Here is a 12,033-nt window from a genome sequence, read left to right as displayed (position 1 = left end):
GGGGTTCAATTATAGTCATTCATTCACCAATAGCACCCAATAGTGACTACTAACGCCATCGCTCCATTGTTTTTTTACACTATTTGAACGACGGTTTTATTCACACATAGGGAATTTCATTTTACGTGTGAAAAATGAGTTATTTCAAGTAAGCCGATTTTGAGTTCGTCGCGTTGTAATAATAACAATGCGATAATATGTTCAATGGTAAAAAGATTTTTCTTCCAATCTTAGTCTTAGAAGCAATAAATTACTGTTGTGTAGGTACCTTATTGGTACTTATGAGAAAACATATTTTAAGAACGATAAGAAATAGGGAATGTATAAATGATAAACACACTTTAACAATCTTTACAGTACCTAACAAATAATTGCATTGGTCTCACATTAGAATGGAATGCGTTTTATGAATTGGTAGGTGTGAAGTACATTGCACCTCTAGTTTGTAAAATATTGGCGTATTATCAATGAATATAAAACAAGAGAGATAAACTATTAAATTCATATAACAAGTCTAGTAAAGCTTTATCGTATAGTCAAGTATTTTTTTGGTATTATTTTGAGTAGATTTTGGAACTTACTACTTTGATATTATATTCTAAAATATATAAATGTGAATACATAGTTTTTCTACTAGAATAGCTATTTGAATAAATTGTTTAAAACTTAATATGTATAAAGATGGAACAATATTGATAATTGTATGTATTTCATTATGTTATGTACTTTTCAAAAATATTTGGTGGTCAATGTCAAGTGAGTTTCCGTTTTGGAAAGAATACATACATGATTTATTGTCTTTTCATGTAAAGGATAAAGACAATAATTGTAAAACAGATCTTATAACTTAATGAATGAGATCATGAAACTTGAATATTAGTAGTAAGGGTTCTTATTTCATCAAAGAAAAAATTTTTTATTTTTCTAACTAGACACCTTGATACCATGTAAAAAAAATAAATATTTCGTTCTTTCCTCAATCTTGTGTACTGTAAAATATTTATGAAGATTGTGTCAAAAATATTGTATTATTTAAATCAAGAAATGTAAACAGATCAAAATATCTTTTGGATTAAAAGAAATAACAATGGTGAATAAAAACAATTTGAAAGATTTAAATTTTTATTTATTTATAGTATAATTATTAAAGTTCCTACATTGTCCATTTTCTGTTCATTTACCAAATCCGCCTCTACAATTGGGGCTACTTTCCACTATCTTGTCACTCTTGTCCCATTGTTCAGGAGTCTTTGCTATAATTGATAAAGCATGGACTCCGCTCTGCAATTCCTCTCGTAAAATATCATTAACTAGTCTATGTCTCTGAAATGAAAGAATAAGCATTTACTTTAAAAAAAGGTTGTCATAAACTTTTAATTTGGTGAATGCTATTAGTTCAGACCACCTTCTTGGTACAATGGTTAATGGGTGAGCATGTAACTGAAGGGTTTGATTCCCAGAGGGGGGTAAAGAAAAAAATTTGGATATAGAAGGCTGATTGTTGGTAAAAATAATGTTAAGTAAAACCGGTACACTGGTATCTGCTCCATACCCCACCAAGGAACACAGGAATTCATTTTTATCAAAAATTGCAAATTTTTCTGGAACCCTAGATAGGGAAAGCATAATGTAGAATATAATATTGAAGCAATTAAAAATGTAAGTTTGAGTTTGAATGTTCTTTTCATAGAAATCTAATCATACCAAATTAATTTGTTTCTGTTTCCTACATTTCCTTTGCTTATAAATACTAAAGAAATAAAGATTCTTTTAGTAGGTTCTTCTATGTGTCTTTTTTTTTAAAGTTCAGAAACCGGCAGAATTTTTTTTACAGAGACCACTAACAAGTAGCTAATTATATATGGAGTAACATATGGATATTATTAGTAACATATATATTATTCTACGTATATTTTGCAAATAACATTAGGTTGGTCTAATAAAACTGCGTGGAGCAGTTTGAATTAGTAATAGTTTAAAATATTAAAAGACATTTTAATAAAATTATATGCCATATTACCTTTATAAGTGGTAGACCATCAAATTTGTCGGAGACAACAACCACTTTAAAATGTGTTTCCGAGTTTTTAGGTACATTGTGCATATAAGATTCATTGATTACTTCTAGATGCTTTGTTTGTAAAGCTGTTTCTAATTTAGTCTTGATTGTATTAGCGACCACCCCACTCATAGAGGTCATTGTTCTTGTTACTAGAAAACTAATTAATCTACCTGTGTAAAAATGAAAGCGTTCAATAATATTAAAAATACATATTATGTCTTCAAAAAATATAAAATAGGAGATAACCTTACCATGTGAAAAACTAAGCGACATAAATATGCCGTATATTGTCCCGAATCCTTAACAATAAAACATAATATGACACAGCGATAACGCCGCTATAGCATAACTGAATATATTTTATCAATAAATGCGAATTATTTGATTGAAAATTGCTGCCAAATTATTTTGAATATCCTATTTTGTTAGATTCAAATAAAAATTATGCAGCTAATGAGAAAAATCAAAACAATAAATTCAAAACTTATTGTCAAAGTCAAATGTCATGAACTTTTAATTTTGTAGATGGATTTGGATGCAAGTCTTTTTGATAATTAAAAAATAATGATTACACCTACCATATTTTTTTATTGCAGACCTGAGTGTAGGAATTACTGCACTTGTGACATGGGTATTTTCGAGCACTTCATATTATTATTATTTAGATATTACCTTATTGCTGACTTCGGCGACTGTTTGGGCCAAAGCTAAAGAAATAACAACCAAAAGATAAGGCTTTCTCACAGTCCCATTCCAATATTGTGGCCCCTTAAAATAAATTAATTTATTCGTCAAGTATATAAGATAAGTATATAAGATAAGCGCGAACGTCTCACAGACAACAATAATTATTATACACTAGCTTTCCACTCGCGGCTTCGCCCGCGTTGTCAAAGAAAAACCCGCATAGTTCCCTTTCCCGTGGGATTTCCAGGATAAAAATAGTTAATCCAAGTCACCCTCTGATGCATTTAATTGTAATCGGTTCAGTAGTATTTGCGTGAAAGAGTAACAAACATACACACCTACACATATATTATAATATACATCCATCCTCACAAACTTTCGCATTTATAATATAAGTAGGAAGGATAGGATAGGATCCAACGAAATTCGAACATAAATGATTTGGTCTTCATTGCTTTAATTAAGACCAAATTAAGACCTACCCTAGTAATCGTCAATCGTCTGCTTTTTTATATGAACTTTTGTGGTTAGGTATATAATTATTATGAAACTATAATACCTATTATCAAGATGCTGATGCTTGGACACATGTTTGAAGTTTATGAGATAACCGGAAGTATTATCCTTACATGATAAGATATTTTGCTCCAATTTATCTAAAAGTAAACAATATTCTTTATAGTATTATTTAATCAGTGAATATATTTGTATATCGAGGGCTTTCGCTTGAAGGTAGATCTCATTGAGATAATAAGTTAATATAAATGTTTCAACATCTTATATTCAAGAACAATTTAACTCTTACATTAGAGACGAACAGAAATGGGAATATTCTTAAAATATTAGTAAGTTTTATTTATAAATTATTTTAAAAAGGGAAGTTTCCGTTACTTTTGCTTATTATTTGCTAGAATTTTAAAATACAATAAAATATACGTGATGGTAAAATGTGTTTATTATTTTTATTTTTTATAGTCTTCTAACGGTCATTATAGCGCTGCCACAGTGCTATGCTATCCGCCATGAAGTCAGAAAGTTCCCTGAAGGATTCCTGTTTGGAGCTTCTACAGCTGCCTATCAAGTAGAAGGTGCTTGGAATGAAGATGGTATGATATTTTGTCTTAAATGTGACATCAAATAAGGCCCTTCCTCTATTTCTTCTCTCTTCTTTTTTAAAGATTTAATCAAACATATCTACAGACAGCGGTCATCAACTTTATTGTAGTGATGATATTATAAAGAAAAGCTTAAACTAGTATTTTTGCTTGCTTACTGCTTACTTGACTTCACCGGACAGCCTTTACCAGTTCAAATAAATTTTAAATATTGTGCATCGAAATAAAATTTTTTTTTATTTTAATTTTGTTTTAGGAAGAACGCAAAGCATTTGGGATTATTTGAGCCATCAAACCCCCTGTACTATTAAAAATTGCGATACTGGTGACATAGCAGATAACTCTTACTATCTTTATAAAAGAGATGTTGAAATGATAAGAGAATTGGGTCTCGACTTCTATAGATTCTCTCTTTCTTGGACAAGGATTCTTCCAACTGGTTTTCCAGATATTATTAATGAAGCTGGCGTACAGTATTACAACAACTTAATAGATGAACTGTTGAAATATAACATAGAACCCATGGTAACAGTTTATCATTGGGATTTACCACAAAAACTTCAAGAGCTCGGCGGTTGGGCAAATCCAAACATCGTGGATTGGTATGCCGATTTCGCGAAAATAGCTTTTAGTCTCTTTGGCGATAGAGTCAAATATTGGGTGACTATTAATGAGCCTTATCAAATCTGTCATGAGGGATACGGTTCCGATGCTTTAGCACCATTGTTGAATATTCACGGTGTTGCAGAATATTTGTGTGCGAAAAATCTTTTGTTAGCTCATGCTAAAGCATATCATATCTATGACGATGAATTTAGGTCTACTCTTGATGGAAAGATTTTCATTTCTATTAGTGCTCGATGGAATGAACCGGATGGAGAAGAACATGTACAAGCAGCTTACGATGCAAATGCATTCAATGTAAGATATTTGTAGTATATTATGTACGGTCTATATCATTTTATATCCTTGAGGGTGATCAAAGTAGTCAGTATTATGTTGAATAGGTGTTTTGATGTTTTTATTACTCAGTTAACATACATTATGGTTATAATTTCAGTGGATGCAATATGCTCACCCTATATTTTCGAAAACTGGTGATTTTCCAGATACAATGAAGGAAAGAGTAGCGGCTAAGAGCGCTGAGCAAGGCTTTCTAAGATCAAGACTGCCCGAATTTACTCCGGATGAAATTGCATACGTGAAGGGAACATCCGACTTCTTTGGACTAAACCACTATAGTTGTGCATATGTTTATAGAAACTTCTCAGTAAATGGGTTTCATAAAGTACCGTCTTTGCATCATGACACAGAAGTTTTGTCCTATCAATTAGATGAGTGGAAGCTTAGCGAAACAAGCACGACTAAGGTATCTACAGTACCAAAGATTAAAAATAAAACTTAGAATTTTAAAAATTGTTATTCAGTAACTAAAGTTTGAGGAATGCACTTAATTCAGTCTCGATTTGTTGCAAATTTGTATTGATGATAGTTTTTCATTTTTAGGCGGCCCCATGAGGGTTTTATAATCTCTTAACGTCGATAAAAGAGCATTACGATAATATTCCAGTATTAATAACTGAGAACGGAATGGGTGGTGGTAGTGGCTTAGTCGATGATGACCGTGTCAAGTACTATCGGCTTTATTTATCGGCTTTGCTTGATGCGGTAAATAATGGATCGGATATCCAAGGATATACCGCCTGGAGTCTTATGGATAACTTTGAATGGTTACATGGATACAGGTAACTGTTTATTTTTTACTCAAAGTTCGATTTTTTTAAGTTTTCTTTCAAATTACAAAACTAAAACATAACAACAAATGCGATTTATAAAATAAAAAGTTCTTTTATCAAGTTTAACAGAACAATTAAAGGCATCGAATAAGTTGAATGTCGAATCATTTTGGGGCAAAAAAAGCTTGTCATAGATTAATAATTTTCATACATTTTTATTTACAGCACCCGTTTTGGGTTATATGAAGTAGATTATAACAGTCTCAACCGCACTCGCACACCAAGGAAATCGGCTTATGTCTATAAAGAGTTAGTGCGAACACGACAGCTTGATGCGCATTATGAACCGGATACTACAATTCCCTTATCTGTGAATTGAAAATTATATGGTTTCGATTAAATAAACGTCATGAACCTCAATTTTTTTAGTTCAAAATTTGCCCATAACACTCTGAAGCTATGACTAGAAACCCTTACCTTGTTGGTGGTAATTAATTATTGCCCATTTGAATAGATTCAGATTTAGCATCTACTGGATATTTTCCTCTGCCTTTTGTTTTATAGTCATAAAAATGCATTAAGAGAACTGCCTGCCCATTGTTTGTATACGTTTGTAAAAAATATATGCCCAATGACCTCTAGCGTTTAGGTAATATTTTTTTCAATTGAACATAGGAAAATATGCCTGGCATTTAAACGCTGCTTATAAGATAAGATATTTTATTCAAATTTATCTAAAACTAATCTTAGATCAGATAAATTCTTTGTAGTGATGTATTGGTTAACATATTTTTAGTCAAAAGGCATTCTTTTGTAAGATCTTAAAAGATGCAACGACAGCGTTGTGTCTTCCATAATTTTTAAGACAGAATTTAATAGTTAATGGACATAGAAATGGATTTTTTCTTAAAGTTATAGTAAGTTCTATAATTCTTATACGAGTATTTGAATTTTTAATTTTAAGTATATTTAAGTGACGTTCGAATATTATGTTTTTCTTAGTATAATAACAGCCTTTATAGCACTACCACAGTGCTATGCTCGCCATGAAGTCAGAAAATTCCCTGAAGGATTCTTTTTCGGAGCTTCTACAGCTGCTTATCAAGTAGAAGGTGCTTGGAATGAAGATGGTATGAGACTTTATATTATCTGTATCGTTTAAAAAATTAAGAATTCATCCTCTTTTTTTTAGTCTTATCCTTTTAAGTCTTATTCTACTAATTCCTATTTGTTTAGCTTCCTACGAGATTACACAGTTTAATTTGTTAAGCGTTACATTGATGGTGAAGTTTTTAATTTTGCATAGTTATGTAGTTGAAACATTCTCACTCTAGTTCAGAACGGCAGTATTGAATAATAATTTTGGGTATTTAAAAGCAGCTTCATCATCATTAGTCAGTCATCTATTTCAAAATATTTTAGATTTATTATCTTACAGGAAGATCGGAAAGCATTTGGGATTATTTGAGCCATAAAACTCCTTGTGCTATTAAAAATTGCGATACCGGAGATATAGCAGCTAATTCTTATTATCTTTACAAAAGAGATGTTGAAATGATAAGAGAACTGGGTCTCGACTGCTATCGATTCTCTCTTTCATGGACAAGGGTTCTTCCAACTGGTTTTCCAAATGTTATCAATGAAGCTGGTGTTCAGTATTATAATAACTTAATAGATGAACTGCTGAAATATAACATAGAACCCATAGTAACTATTTATCATTGGGATTTACCACAAAAACTTCAAGAGCTCGGTGGTTGGGCAAATCCAAACATCGTGGATTGGTACGCCGATTTTGCGAAAACAGCTTTTAGCCTCTTTGGCGATAGAGTTAAATATTGGGTGACTATTAATGAGCCTTATCAAATCTGTTATGAGGGATACGGTTCCAATGCTTTAGCACCATTATTGAATATTCAAGGTGTTGCAGAATATTTGTGTGCGAAAAATCTTTTGTTAGCTCATGCTAAAGCATATCATATCTATGACGATGAGTTTAGATCATCTCAAGGTGGAAATATATTCATTTCTATTAGTGCACGATGGAATGAACCGGACGGGAAAGATCATATTGAAGCAGCTCATGATGCAAACGCATTCAATGTAAGAATTTTATCAAAATATGTTTCTAATATTTACCTACATAATCTAATCCTTATCCTAATATTTACCTACAAAATCTTTGAAACATTTTGGTGTTATTAGCAGTAATTTCTAATTTAAATGTTAACGTTAAGTACCTAAATCATAAAATTGTGTCCATTAATCAATAGTCAGAAAAGTGTTATAATTTCAGTGGATGCAATACGCCCATCCTATATTTTCGAAAACTGGTGATTTTCCGGAAACAATGAAGAAAAGAGTAGCGGCTAAGAGCGCTGATCAAGGCTTTTTAAGATCAAGATTGCCAGAATTCACTCCGGAAGAAATTGAATACGTGAAGGGAACATCCGACTTCTTTGGTCTAAACCACTATATCTCATTTTATATTTATAGAAACTCGTCAGTAAATGGTTTTCATAATATACCGTCAATCTTTGATGATGCAGAGATTGTTTCGTATCAATTGGACAAATGGAAACTGAGTGAGAATAGCACAACCAGAGTAAGCGAGTTGTACATAATATGAGCGTATTCATAATAAGTGATAAAAGTATCATAATTATTTCCGTTATGTATTAAAATATACAGGTTCTGTTGATGTTTTGATATAATAAGTATTACTTTATTAGGAATTGTTAAAAATTGTATGCCGTGGCATGTAATTATAAAAACATCCTACAGAAATGTTCCTAATTTAAAAATGCCCTTTCTGATTGTATAAATGCTGTTATGTAATGTAAATAGTTTTCAGGCGTCGCCATGGGGATTTTATAATCTCTTAACATCAATTAAGGATAATTACGATAATATTCCCGTGTTTATCACTGAAAACGGAATGGGTAGCGGTGGTGTTGGTCTAGACGATGATGACCGCGTCGCGTACTATAGGCTTTATTTGTCGGCGTTGCTTGATGCGATAGACAATGGATCTGATGTCAAAGGATATACAGCCTGGAGTCTTATGGATAACTTTGAATGGTTACATGGATACAGGTAACTGTTTATTTTTTACTCAAAGTTCGATTTTTTTTAAGTTTTCTTTCAAATTACAAAACTAAAACATAACAACAAATGCGATTAATAAAAAAGTAAAATTTTTTTTCCCTAATAGTTTATTCATAATTCCTAAAACTTTTTTGTACTCAAGTGATATATAAGACGCGTTTAAAATTATATAAGTTGGGATGTAACTGAGATCTTTTTACGTGCAAGTCTCTTTGCCCGTAAAAGACAAAAGTATCATTTTTCTATAAGGGTTTACATAAGTAGACAATGTCTTCTTTTACAGCATTCGCTACGGGTTATATGAAGTAGACTATAACAGTCCCAACCGCACTCGTACACCAAGGAAATCAGCTTATGTCTACAAAGAGTTAGTGCGCACACGACAGCTTGATGCGCATTATGAACCGGAAAACACTGTTCCCTTAGCTGTGAATTGACATCATTCTGTATTAATTCAATTTTTAATTTATTAAACGTATTGATTTAAGTTTCTTTTGTTCTTGTAATATTTAATATTTAAAAAAATCCTAATGTAGTAAATAAATTACTTAAGAGTCGTCTTCTAAAACTCTTTATAATTATGCTATTTATTTTGACTTATTGTTGGATTTATTTGTTGGATTAGTGAAGTCAAATTGTTTTGATTTTTGGTTATTATAACAATCATTTAGTTTTGTCAAGGTAAGATATAATAGACTACAATTTATTTTCATTCTTCATTTAGACAATGAGTAGAAGTAATATGTAAGCAGAGATGCAATCGATTTAATTGGAATAAAGGAAGGGTTATAGATAGGTATTATTAATGCTTGGTAAATAAGTAGAGGTAATTCGTTTTTAATTGTATAATTATCCCTTTAGTTGATAATTATATTGCAAGGTTAAGTTCAAAGGAAAATTATTGATGGACATATTCAAAAGAATGTTTCAACTTTACAATCAATCAATCAATAATATGTAGTACCTAGGTATCAAAAAATAAATAACTTGGTTCATTTTTATGAACGTAGATGGATATATAATGCTTAGGTATAACTTTTATACCTAAGTGATGTTTCCAGGTTTATACCTCCTTTGTCTGTAATATAATACCTATACCACAGAATTACAAGACAGTACCTAGTTAAAATGTAGGTATCAAACATTTTAATAGGATAGGTCTAGTACATGTTCCGTGTATTTACCAATACATAATGATTGTTTCATCGAATATTACAATAATATATAATAAAGATTACAAATGAAAGCAACAGATCGATAAAAACATAAATAAACCTTAATTGCTACTATTGTTTGAAGTTGAATGTATGCTAGATTTCGTTTTGTTTGTTTTCTAATTATTATGTTCTACAATTATTATTCTATAGACACTTATTTTAATCCAATTTATAGTCATCTGTATCCTAGATCAGATTTGCACAATAACGTAACAAAAATCAAAACATTGCATTTGAACATCTAAATAAAGTAATCAATTATCGCATTTATATTTGCGTTTTACCTTATAGTTATTCAAAGTCGTGTTTTGTAGATTTATTAATGGATTTCCTATGCATTAAGCATGCGTTTAGCGTATTGAAAAAAATACAATGTCGAGTTTATTTCTCGAGTTCTAGACATGATAATAGCAATTAGCGACATGACGATATAATAAGCAAAAACTAGCGATATAATTTTTTTTGCAAACAATGGATTTGATAATATAAATGGAGTATAAAATAATTGTAATGAGTTTAAGAGGACAGCGCAATCGGGATTCTTGTCACAATGGTTCTGAAAGTGGTTATTGGTTTATTGGTGATCGTTCCATTAATACGAGGAGAGACTGTAAGTAAATATTTTTATTTATTATTTTTATGATAGTAATAATGATATTTGGATAACATTTTATAAATAACAATTAAAACTAGTTATATAGAGCTGATAATTGTATAAATGTTTTAATCTGTTTTTAATATTGGATCAGATAGGTAATAAAAAATAAGATGTGATACTATAGTAATGAAATAAAAAAGGAGGATAATAAATATAGGTAGACATCATTTATAATATAAATTCCAGAGCAAAAAATATTTTATGTGCGAAAATAAATTTGATTGTTGCGTTTTCCTGTTACTTCTGGAACCAATTTAGTTTTTCTATGTGAAAATTTACATTATAATATATAAAAATATTTTTCATTACACATATTTATTATGGAAGTAGCATATTATAGATAATATTAAGTATATCAAGTATTTTTTTAATGTACGTGAGTTTCAAAAACCTCTTTTAATCGTCTGTATATTCCTAGATTTTACCAATCATTTTAATAGAAATGTATTTGGTTACTGTTGAATTCTGTAAATAAATGAAAATATTTGATTGTTCCAGGATTACATACAGCCTCCTCAAGAAGAAGTACCTCGATTATTAGAAATATCCATAAATTGTGTTAGCGAGACGGGCGTCGATGCGGACACACTATACAAATTGATAACATGGAAATTCAAGAAAACACCAAATACAAGCAAATTCTTGTATTGTTTCTTAACAAAAGCTGGGTTTGCTGATAGCGAAGGACACTTTATTAAGGACGCAGTTGTTCCTCTTGTTGGCAATCATAAACGTAAAGACGAATTTGCTAAAGTAATTGAGGAGTGCAATAAAACGCACGGGAAGGATAAATTCGATAGAATGTACCGTGTCACCGTGTGTACCCACGATAAATCACCTATACTGTTTACTGTATAAAATCATGTTGTTGAAATAATTGTTATTTTCTATTTATTTTAAATTAAATTGGTCGTTGTTTCTATACCAGTGTATGATTTCTTTGAAAATTCTAAGAAAAGAGGTCTATATTTAGATACTATTGTTTACGTCAGCTTATTACGTCGCGCGTCGTTCTTAAAGTGATAAATAGATATGCGATTAGAATTGAGTTGTTATGTCACATATTGCTAAAAATCAAGAAGCTTATATCCTCTAATACACTGGAGATTGCACTATGACCATTAACTTGAAACAAGAAACTATGACATTCAATGACGTCAGTCATGTTTTTTGTCTCTTTCTGTCGAGTGACCACGCTGGTTTGTAAATTCAGGATTTTTCAAAATAGAAAAAACTAAAAATCATGGTCTATAAATAATAACGACATATATTTTTAACAGTATTTATATTATAATATTATGGTCATACTTTATAGGTAGGTACATACAATTTTAATTGGTATAGAATGATAGTTATAAATAATTTTTGGCTACAAAGCTTGGATATGAACCGATATATAGCATTAACATCCTTTGTAAATAGAGGAAAATTGTGTTTTGCATCAGATGCT

General features: G+C 30.7%; 3 protein-coding genes across 3 annotated transcripts; 2 read left to right on the top strand and 1 right to left on the bottom strand.

Annotated features, from left to right (window-relative positions):
* Positions 1-1,109: 1,109 nt before the first annotated feature.
* On the bottom strand, positions 1,110-2,536 carry LOC123693230 (putative bolA-like protein K11H12.1). The gene is made up of 3 exons (XM_045638230.1): positions 2,314-2,536; positions 2,021-2,232; positions 1,110-1,323 (listed from the first exon to the last, which is right to left on the bottom strand). The coding sequence occupies exons 1-3, from the start codon at positions 2,333-2,335 to the stop codon at positions 1,174-1,176; spliced, it is 384 nt and encodes a 127-aa protein (XP_045494186.1). The 5' UTR covers positions 2,336-2,536; the 3' UTR covers positions 1,110-1,173.
* Positions 2,537-3,561: 1,025 nt separating this feature from the next.
* LOC123693173 (lactase-phlorizin hydrolase-like) lies at positions 3,562-9,146 on the top strand. Its single transcript, XM_045638147.1, is given in 11 exon segments — positions 3,562-3,594; positions 3,725-3,855; positions 4,121-4,785; positions 4,925-5,233; positions 5,371-5,609; positions 5,826-5,970; positions 6,565-6,730; positions 7,039-7,442; positions 7,897-8,205; positions 8,455-8,696; positions 8,992-9,146. Coding segments are annotated over 11 exon segments (2,787 nt in total). The 5' UTR covers positions 3,562-3,571; the 3' UTR covers position 9,146.
* A 1,238-nt stretch (positions 9,147-10,384) lies between these two features.
* LOC123693184 lies at positions 10,385-11,505 on the top strand. The gene is made up of 2 exons (XM_045638172.1): positions 10,385-10,535; positions 11,082-11,505. The coding sequence occupies exons 1-2, from the start codon at positions 10,476-10,478 to the stop codon at positions 11,439-11,441; spliced, it is 420 nt and encodes a 139-aa protein (XP_045494128.1). The 5' UTR covers positions 10,385-10,475; the 3' UTR covers positions 11,442-11,505.
* The last annotated feature ends 528 nt before the right edge of the window (positions 11,506-12,033 follow it).

This window comes from Colias croceus, chromosome 7, assembly GCF_905220415.1.
Source record: "Colias croceus chromosome 7, ilColCroc2.1".
NCBI lineage: Eukaryota > Metazoa > Arthropoda > Insecta > Lepidoptera > Pieridae > Colias > Colias croceus.
This window is presented reverse-complemented; position numbering and strand designations above follow the sequence as displayed.

Coding starts and splice junctions, on each gene's coding strand:
- LOC123693184 (XM_045638172.1), top strand. CDS start 10,476: ATGGTTCTGAAAGTGGTTATTGGTTTATTGGTGATCGTTCCATTAATA. Junction 10,536..11,081: donor CATTAATACGAGGAGAGACT/GTAAGTAAATAT, acceptor TGATTGTTCCAG/GATTACATACAGCCTCCTCA.
- LOC123693230 (XM_045638230.1), bottom strand. CDS start 2,335: ATGTCGCTTAGTTTTTCACATG. Junction 2,233..2,313: donor GTCGCTTAGTTTTTCACATG/GTAAGGTTATCT, acceptor ATTTTTACACAG/GTAGATTAATTAGTTTTCTA. Junction 1,324..2,020: donor ATGGTCTACCACTTATAAAG/GTAATATGGCAT, acceptor CTTTCATTTCAG/AGACATAGACTAGTTAATGA.